Here is a 9,870-nt window from a genome sequence, read left to right on the forward strand (position 1 = left end):
AGGCTTTTGATGTACATAAGCCCAGGTCTTCCTCTAGGTTTACTCCCCTCGATCTTTCCAGAGACTATGAGTTTTTCTAGTTCATCTTTCAGCATGATGTGTCCCAGGAATCTGAATTGTCTTTCTCTTATTGTTGGTAAGAGTGATCGAACTGCTTGGGCTCTCCTGAGAACTTTTTCATTTGATGTGTGTGTGGTCCATGATATTTTTAACATTCTCCTGTAGAACCATAATTCAGCTGCATCTAGTCTCTTTTCCATTGCTGGGGAAATGGTCCAGCATTCACTTTTACTTGTGTTAAGTAGGTGGGTTACTGGCCAAATCCACGCTGTGCCTGTAAGCGAATAATAAATCACTCCAGATATCTCTGTCATTTGACAACAATGAGTAACAGTTTGATTTTGATGTGGTTGATGTGAGGTTTTCATTGAAGGTTTTTGGAGTCAAACTGTCCTCTTTCAATATTTTTTATTAATATTATAAATTGCATGAATACAAATACAAAATTCACAAGTAATACGAATTACATTACATTTAAATCACAGAAATATGATCGCAGTATCCCATATTCCAAATCAAACCTGTAGAAAAAAAAGATTGAATTATGAAATGAAATAAAGTAATTATATTTTATTTTTTAAAAATCTACCCCCACTACAGAAATGAGCTGTTTGTTAAAAAAGAAGAAAAAAAACCTTATCATATAATATAATAATAATAATGGCTCAGATCCATACTTTTTTTTGGAGTCAGACTATCTTCTGACAGTATATTCAGGAACCCACGCTAACCCTATGCATTCACCAGTACCATGTCGCCAGATAACAAGGTTTTGTCTTGAATTGAGATCTTTCCTGAAATGAACCTATTTTCTCCGGTAGCTATATAAACCATCTGCATTGGATGTATTTGAGGGAAATTTGATGAATTTAGTGTCCGTATATATACCAATATCTACTTGATTGCTGCATGTGGCTCAGATGGTAATGATGCTAGAGTTATAGACTCATAGAGTAAGGAAATAGATGGTTCGGTCCATAGATACCAGCACTTCGACCTATGTGATTATGGTTTTTTTTCAAGTTCTCATCTAGATATTTGTGAGAATGCTTACCTCGGCCACCGCTACGGATAGTGTGCCCCAAGCTCTATCCATTCTCAGGGTGAACAAAAAGGAATCTTCAAGTTCCCTATAAACCTCTTGCCTTTGTCTAGGTTCGAGTTCCACTTTGCCGAAGTTGACCCTTCTATTCTAGAACATAGAACACTAAAGCACAATACAGGCCCTTCGGCCCACGATATTGTGCAGTTATTTTAACCTATTCTACAATCAGTCTAACCTTTCCTTCCCACAGAGCTCATTTTTTATATCATCTATGTGCCTATCTAAGAGATTCTTAACTGTCCCTAACGTATCTGCCTCTACCATCACCCCCGGGAGGGCGCTCCACTCATCTACCACCCTCTGTGCAAAAAAAAATGTACATCCGGCATCCCGCCTATACTTCCCTCCAATCATCTTAAAATTATGCCCTTCGCATTAGTTCTCTGATGTAATAGACATCATGATACAACTTGGAAGAAATCGTCCCTTGATGCCCCTCCACCAACATCCCATTACCATATTGGCGCTGCTAGGAATTGCCGGACTCAGAGATCCTGCCATACCACCGCCCCCCCCCCCACGTCGCAGTGTTTCATTGAAGCATTGTAGGACGTTATGAAAAGGACACAGAAAATGTGTTTATTTAAGAATATTTAGTAAATTGGTAAAATGATACGAATTATTCCCTACTGTTCCGCAGCTTAAGTTTCATGTACTGTAAATACTTCAAACTGGAACATTCGCTGAAAGACGCAGAGGAATTCCGTAAGCTGAGAAAGATGAGTTCAACCATACAAGAATCATTGAACACACAGCCAAGTGCAACATTTTCATTTCTTGTAGTGATAAAAATAGACACTTAGATACCATACTAGATATCAGTGGTTAACCCTCTCACAACTCTTCAAAATTGATTACTAAACACATTTACAACGGCTGCAAGTGTGTGCAAATGTTCGTGTATTGTGGAAACTGGTAACTTTTACACTCCAAGCTGCTACTTTAACAGTGTGTCACATCCCAAGCAACACGAGGGCCTGCAGTAAAACTTTTATTTTGCTTAATATGTTTCCGGGGGAGAAATAATAAGAAATCAATTCTGTTGCTCGTATTTCCGAATAGTATAGAGACTTTGGTGTGAAAGGGGTCAGTACATTAAGCAGGCCCAATAGGAGTGGGGCGGGAAAGAAAGAGAAAGCATGGGTGGGGGGGGGAAAGGGACGATAAAGGGGAGAAACAGGGATCGAACGAAAGAGAAAGTAAGGGTGGCTGGCATATCCGAGTTCGCTGAGCTTCAGCTTGGTATAGCTTATTCTTTTACAAGAATGTGACCTTGAAAAAGAAAAAGAAATGGAATCTATACTAATCTCAATTGAACACCTTTACCGCAAGGTTTTTTTTTCCTGTGTGGCTGCACAACAACACGAAATATTGCACTATTTTTGTATAAGAAGCTATTTTGATTCCAATTAAAAGTAAAGCTTTAAAAAAAATCAGACTATGAGAGATGAGAAAGATGGTGATTTTCCTTAGAAAAATTCTTGTGTTTACCTTCCGTATTTACTACCAGTACCACAATAGCAGGAGATCCCTTGCGTTAATTAACATCATATGAAGTAATTGGGCCATTGTATTAATATAAATAACGAATTATTTTTCACCTTCCCAAATTATTACGAGAAAGAGATAGAGATTACTCGTTTGACTTAACGTGGCATCAATTTCTCAAAAAAAAGGAGACGAGGTTATTCAACGGAGCAGCATGCCTATGAAACAACTTAAATCTTCACGGACGCAGTTCTTGCAATAAAGGTGTTTTCAAATTTGAAAACATTAACCATTGATACACAGTTTTGACTACTTGTGGCTATTTTTTTCTATAACAAAGGAAATTGTGAAGTTTTTTTTTAAAAATCGATCGCTGTCAGTTATATTTTTTATATGGTTAAATTGGAACGACACGGGTGATGGGGAACTAAAATGCCCGCAAAATGACTAGCAGAAATCCTCGGGAAGGTAATGGATTTGATCCGTGCCTTGTTGATTTCCCCTGAGCAAATAAGCCTTTGATGCAGTCACAGTGAGAGTGGTTAGCTGATGAATTGACAAAATGTAATCAGCTTTATTGGGAAACGGGTTACGGAGAGCTGGGTGTCAATAATTCTGATCATGACCCGTTCATCCATTAAGTGGAGCTGTCTGATTAGGCCGATGAAGGTCCGGTGCGTTCTGTAAAGAAATTGCTTTCATAAACTTACCATTATTATCCGTCTATGTAAGCTGCCTCTTCGGGGACGAGGCGGAAGGGTCGTCATTCATCAACATCTTAATATATCACAATCTTGTTACTTTATGTCAAAATGTTACGGACAGATTTGTATCACAAATATGGCCTGCCTGCAGTAGATGGGGTCCTGATGTTTAGCTGACTATCAATGATTGCATCACGTTCTACGACATCTTTTTACAAATGCTTTTATTTACAGCAGAATCAATGCTTGAAATGCTGCCCAAGAGGCTGCCGCATTCTCAGAAGCAAAGCCCAAATTAAATGGGGAAAGGCGGTGGCGACGGTTCCTTTCTTCTCGGTGTTCCTGTACATGTGTAAAAAAAATCACATGCTGCAGTACGGGTCTAGTGAAACAGCTTCGCAACCGAGAGTACTTTAAAGTTGGTGACTCCATATTCAGGATTTAAAGAAACGGCCTCGTCGGATATTTTTTTTCCAAAAAAAACAATATACTACATTATACTTACATAAATCTATTTATCGTAAACTGTCCTTGATTACATTTTGAAGTTGTGAAAAGAATTGAATCCTTCTGATTAATAAAATTAACAAATCTTTTCACAGAATGTTAAGATGATGACTCGGTAGATTTTAAGATACTGTATCAGGTCAATCGAGGGACCAATGGCCCACTCCTGCTTCAGGTCCTTATGTTCTTACGCGTATCTGGTGTATCATTAGAAGTTCCTAGAAGTCATAGAACATGAGAATCAAGACTCTTTGCAGTAGAACTATGAAAACAATTCGTAAACGAGATAGTTTTTTTTTCACTTTGTAACAGTCTTTCAAATGTGAAGGGGGTCAACGATGTGGGAGTAAAGGCTTGGGGGATTGCTGATGAGAAGGTCTAGTTTATCATTAACCTTCCCAAAGAAAACGAGCTCAGGTAAAAACGAACTGCCGGGATTTTCAAATGAATGGTATCCACTGACGTTTCAAGCTATTCACAGCACTGTTGCAAATACATTGTAGTATTTTGATAAGTGCAACATGGTACAAATCAAACACTTGCAAAAATGTTACTTTTTTTTGTCAAGTCACTTTAGGTATACTTTTCCAGCATCTACATCTTGTTTCTTAGCTATACTCTTAATGCGTAGTCCCCGGGTTGTTTATTTAATCCAATCAACCATCTCAGAGCTGAACGAGGGAAAAGCTTCACTTGGAACTGACGGAAAGAAAGCCCGAAGAGCGCATATTGCACAGTCGCTTACAATGTGTCCTTTTCATAAAATAAAGCACACAGTAGGTATTTGCTTGCGTTCTCACACCTCTTGTGTGTGTGTATGTAGGGGGAGGGGAGGGGGTTGGTATTAGTGCATGGGGGTTGGTTAACAATATCTTCAGTCAACACAGGTGCACGAACTCGTGTTAGGTGAAATAACCGCGGGCAAAATAAGTGGTAAATTTTAGCAGAACAGTTCACACCGAATTCCTTCTCATAATAAACTGCGGCGTAAGATTCTGTTTGTTTATATACCATCGACTATAGACAAAACAGTCTAAATCTTCAATTTCGATCCTTAAAAATCATGACACCTTGCAGAAACACAGACTAAAACATTAACACAAGATATTCTGCAGATGCTGGAAGTCCGGAGCTACGCACACAAAACATTGGAGGAACTCAACAAGTCAGACAGCATCTATGGAAATTAATGAACAGTCAACGTTTCGAGTCAAGACCCATCATCAGACTTTTAACACAACTGGATCTTTTTCTTTCTATTTTATTTCTAATTACACAGGAACAGGCCTCACTGGAGTTCTCCAAATTTCAAAGTATTTCCCACCCTCATACCGGAGCTAAATCTCAGAGGGAGGAAAAGAATTAACACCTTTAATTACTTTAATTATGGGGATTATTTTCTCCAATACCAAACAGTGACTTATTCTCAAATGATGTTGATGACGGCAACGAATGGGCGAGGAAGGTGTCAATAAATGGACCAATCGCGGTAAATAATACCGCAAATAGGTGCGACGTTCCAAGAATTGGCCAATCAAAACTCTGACTTCGCTGATTCTTTCCCCGCAAATTTGCCTATCAGCCAATGGGGATCGGGAAGTGTGAGAAGTTGCGCAGGAGAGCGCTTGAAATCAGCAGATTCAACCTATTGAAATGTACCAAAGCTTCAGAGCAGTGGCCAATAGAAACTTAGCAACGAGCAGGGAAGAATGGCTTCACCAATGGGATAGAGGTCAGGATCTTCAAGTGTGAAATACTGAACCAAGGTGGAGCTGAACGCTGCTGTCTAGTAAATACAGTAAAAGAACTAACCATATCTGCAGGAAGCAAGAACGGATCGTGGCATCGTTTTCTTTCCAACAAAATCTGGCGTGTTACTTTTCCTCCCACGGTGTGGAATAAAAAAAAGCCGATGGAAAAATCCAAAAACTTCCGAATCGACGCGCTCCTCGCCGTTGATCTGCCCAAACCGCAAACTTGTTCGCCCCTTCTTGCAACTTCACCCCCGTCCTCCAGTGCCAGCCCTCCTATGCTCGACCAACACCCGGCCACCTCCGACTGCCTGCGCACTGATAGCCCGTCACCGCCGAGGCTGACTCTCGGGAACCTGATGTCCAAGCCTGGCTTCCTGAGTGTTCAGCAGCATCCCGCAATGACCGGCCTTCATCCCCACGGGGCCATCCCAGCTTCGGCTCTCTACGGCCACCCGGTTTACACCTACTCGGCGCTGACGGGCCAGTCCAGCGCCTTGCCGTACCCTTATCCCCAGCTAGCAGGCACTCATCACTCGGAGCCAGTCAAAGTGACGGCCGGGACGTTTCAGATAGACCAGTGGCTTCGAGCCTCGACAGCCGGCATGATGCTGCCTAAAATGCCGGATTTCAACGGTAAGCGTCCCCTTACTTTCTAGCAATAGGGGTGAAAAAAATCTTTGTGTAATTGCAAAATTTCCTATTTCTATCTAGAAATTATAAAATCAGTTAAGATATTGAACTATTGGTTGTATGGTTAGACCTCTAAAGGATGTAACGATATCAGAATGGTGGTATTGCATAATCGTTAAACTCTGTTCATCTTAGATTAGTTGACCGCCATTTGACAGCAAACCATTCGTAAATAAGCTTTCAGGTCGCATTTTAACTACGTTAAAATTACTGACGAGGGAAACAACAGCAAAATAAACATACCAACTGTACACTGTTTAATATTGTAAATGTGAATACACATCAAAGACGGCTGTCGCTGTGCATTTTGAAAAACAAACAGCAACCTTGGCTGACTGAAATATATTCCTTTCTAAGAATCCTAAATCAGCTATGTTTTCGATTACGAAGTTCACTTTCTCTTCTCCCCCCCCCCCCCCACGTTTTAGTCAGATTGGTACTTGACTGGAAAATGCAAAATGGTGGTTTTAGATACAATAGCTTTCCTGTAAATAAAACATTCGTTCAGCCGCAAAGATGCGAGATGGTACAATGTACTGATTTTAAGAATACTTACAAAAAGAAAAAGTGATTGGGACATCGGATTTTTTTCTTTTGGTGTGAAAAATTCTTGTGTGAAAAAAAATACTAATTCAGTGAGGAACGAAAATCCTCCAAACGTGAATCTCAAACAAGGTTTCGGTGGTGATTAAATGGGGAAAAGGGAAGCAAAATGGGCGGATAATAGGCGGCTGAAAGTGGCAAAGTGGTGTTAAAATCTCAACACTGTTGCTGTTTGCAGAAGGGAGACTGGGCTTTTTGTTTCTGTCTATTGGAGCAGATTTGTTCAAGATGAGGCAGTAAATAGCACCTTTTCTCTCCACCGTTTGCTGTGAATGGCGGGCTCTATGCAAACCCAGCAACAATGAGCTGACAAATCCAACATGTGGCTTATTTATTAGCCTTTGCAAATGATTCTTTATTCGACCTGATTTTAGTACCCTGTGACACGAATTCTTTCTACGTGTTGGGATCCTTTCTCTTGGTTTGGGTAAAATAAGCACATTCCTTTGAGTTTAAAAAAAATCCAGATGCTATTAAGATATCAACAATCCGAATGTTCACATGGTATCTTAATATTGATAGGAATTGAAATGATTTCTTAAATTGTCAGTGTTGTTTTATTTATATGTTGGAATGAACCCGTAGTTGTTTTTACATTTGGGGTTAGCCGTGCACGAAATTTAATCCCTGTGTGTTAGTTGGTATTGATTTAATTAAAGGATTGTCTGCTTTACACTGAGGCTTAGAGGGGATACCGATAAACGGTGGGCGTTCTCACTAAACAGAGCCAATCAACTTTCCCTGGGGATCTGGAGCTAATTTCTATTGTACCTTTCATTGTCTGGCACAAGTTAGTCCTGTGGGAAATCACCGTCCTTTCTAAAGGAACTGTTTTTAAATTGCTGGCGAATGTAATATCTTAATACACCAAGAAATCACCGTTATGTTCTACGTGTTGCTAATGACGATTACACTTAACAGATGATTCAATGTCCGGCAACCAACGAATATAAATTGTTATCTTAGTACAGGCCGCGGTAATGATATGGATTACATTTCCATTCTTGGAATTGGATCCCACAAATGATAAATATTGTGATAATCGCATTTTAAAACCTGAAGCTGTTCCAAAACCATATTAAGTAAATACTCGAGTTCAGATTGACATTCCAGTTTAAGGACGATGCAGTATTTTTAAAGCTGGTAGTTCGAAAATGCAAACCAATCAAATCGCAGTCTTTTTCGGTCAGACTTGATGTTTCCACGAACTGATTCGAAATCTGTGGTTATTATTTAATGTTTAAAATTACAAAAATAACGCACTTGTCATTTGGCAATCCGGTTTATTAATTTACATTTTTTTTTAGTTTTGCAGAGTGTGTTTATTTTAAAACCAAGCCTTTAGGAACGATCTAAATGTGTTAAGAATAGAAAATACATAAACGCCCCTCACAGACCACAAACGAATAGGTCGATAAGAAAACTAGAGCTTACCTCTCCCCTCCCTCACTCTAGCCGTTGTACTTTGTAGCTATGGCAGGAATGTTAATTTGTTCATCTGTCATATTGTTGCTTAACTCGCGTTCCGCAGCACAGACACAGTCCAGCATGCTGGGGAAATGCCGCAGGCCGCGGACGGCCTTTACCAGCCAGCAGCTCTTGGAACTGGAGCACCAATTCAAACTGAATAAGTACCTCTCCCGGCCCAAACGGTTCGAGGTGGCCACATCCTTGATGCTCACAGAAACACAGGTAGGAGCCACCAGCGCATATTCAGCACAGATTTGATACAAACCGTCGGCAAACTTTTAAGCTTTCGGTTTTAATTCAGAACGGTGTTTTTCAAACCGTGTAATTCAAGCCGTGTTTTCGTTTGAATCTGTTATTATTTGTGTGAACTATGTGCTTGTATGTCATGATAGAAGGCGATCGCTTTCCAGCTGCTTCCTCTCCCTTCCTCCTCTGCAGTCCAGATGAAGATAAATTCCCCCAGCATTTTGCCCGTTGGTTAACCTGGATTTCTAGTCACTCCTGAATCTCTCGTGTGATTTATGTGGTGGGTTGGTTTTAAGGAAACTGTCTCCTTCCTTACTGTTTGTTATGTCCCATGTCCTACCCTGTCCTCCTTTCCCACCTGCGCGGCTCCTTTTTAACATCTCTATCTCCTTCTCTCTCTTAAACTCCAAAAGGTTAAAATATGGTTTCAAAACAGACGGATGAAGTGGAAGCGGAGCAAAAAGGCCAAAGAACAAGCGGCCCAGGAAACGGTCAAGCAGAAAGGGAAAACCACTGAACACACAGCGAACGATCTGCAGGAGAAACCTGAGATTGCCAGAAGCGACCAGGGCAAAAATTCTAGGTTAAGGAACGTTCGGGGCAGTGACGAGGAAGGAGGGAGTTTAACGTGCCCCTCGTCCGAATGTTCTTCAGACGAAGAACCCGAGCAGGTTCACACACATCAGGGCCCAGCCATGAAAATTAAATAGAGCAGACACGCCCTCAGACATATAGCTTCACTTGCACAGCGTCTCAGGAAGGCACTGGACTGGCAGGTTTCTCTGAACCCAGGTTCATTTGTGTTCTTGCAGTTGAAGTTGCTCCATTGACGATGTAGCTTCGTCTCTAACCAATTGCCATAAACATACAGGTTCGTGTATCTCTGAACGTTAAAAAGTGGAAAATTGCAAGACTGTACCGCCTTTATTTTTATATTGTATTTATAAGAACTGGCCCATAGTCGTGCATGCTAAATTATTGTTTAGCTATAGTGTGCTGTTTCGTTCCTCTCTCCCCGATACAGTATATTGCAAGTACCGCTGTATATAACGCACAATAAATGTTTTCTATGGATCTCATCGCCGCGATTCATTTGAGTAAACTTTACACCGCTCCGACTCCTTCGCCATAGACCACATAACATCGAGGCAAAAAATTATGGAGCCAAGTTTACAATAAAATAAAACAGAATAAGACACAATGCTGACCGCACCGTTTTTAAAGCTCTGCACAGCAGCGCTCC

The 9,870-nt window shown here is 40.6% G+C and overlaps 1 protein-coding gene across 1 annotated transcript; it reads left to right on the forward strand.

Moving 5' to 3' along the window:
- Window positions 1–5,776: 5,776 nt before the first annotated feature.
- On the forward strand, window positions 5,777–9,337 carry mnx1 (motor neuron and pancreas homeobox 1). Its single transcript, XM_072254433.1, has 3 exons — window positions 5,777–6,251; window positions 8,443–8,603; window positions 9,041–9,337. Exons 1-3 carry the CDS (start codon window positions 5,777–5,779, stop codon window positions 9,335–9,337), a joined length of 933 nt encoding a protein of 310 aa, XP_072110534.1.
- Window positions 9,338–9,870: the final 533 nt, after the last annotated feature.

This window comes from Mobula birostris, chromosome 3, assembly GCF_030028105.1.
Source record: "Mobula birostris isolate sMobBir1 chromosome 3, sMobBir1.hap1, whole genome shotgun sequence".
Lineage (NCBI taxonomy): Eukaryota > Metazoa > Chordata > Chondrichthyes > Myliobatiformes > Myliobatidae > Mobula > Mobula birostris.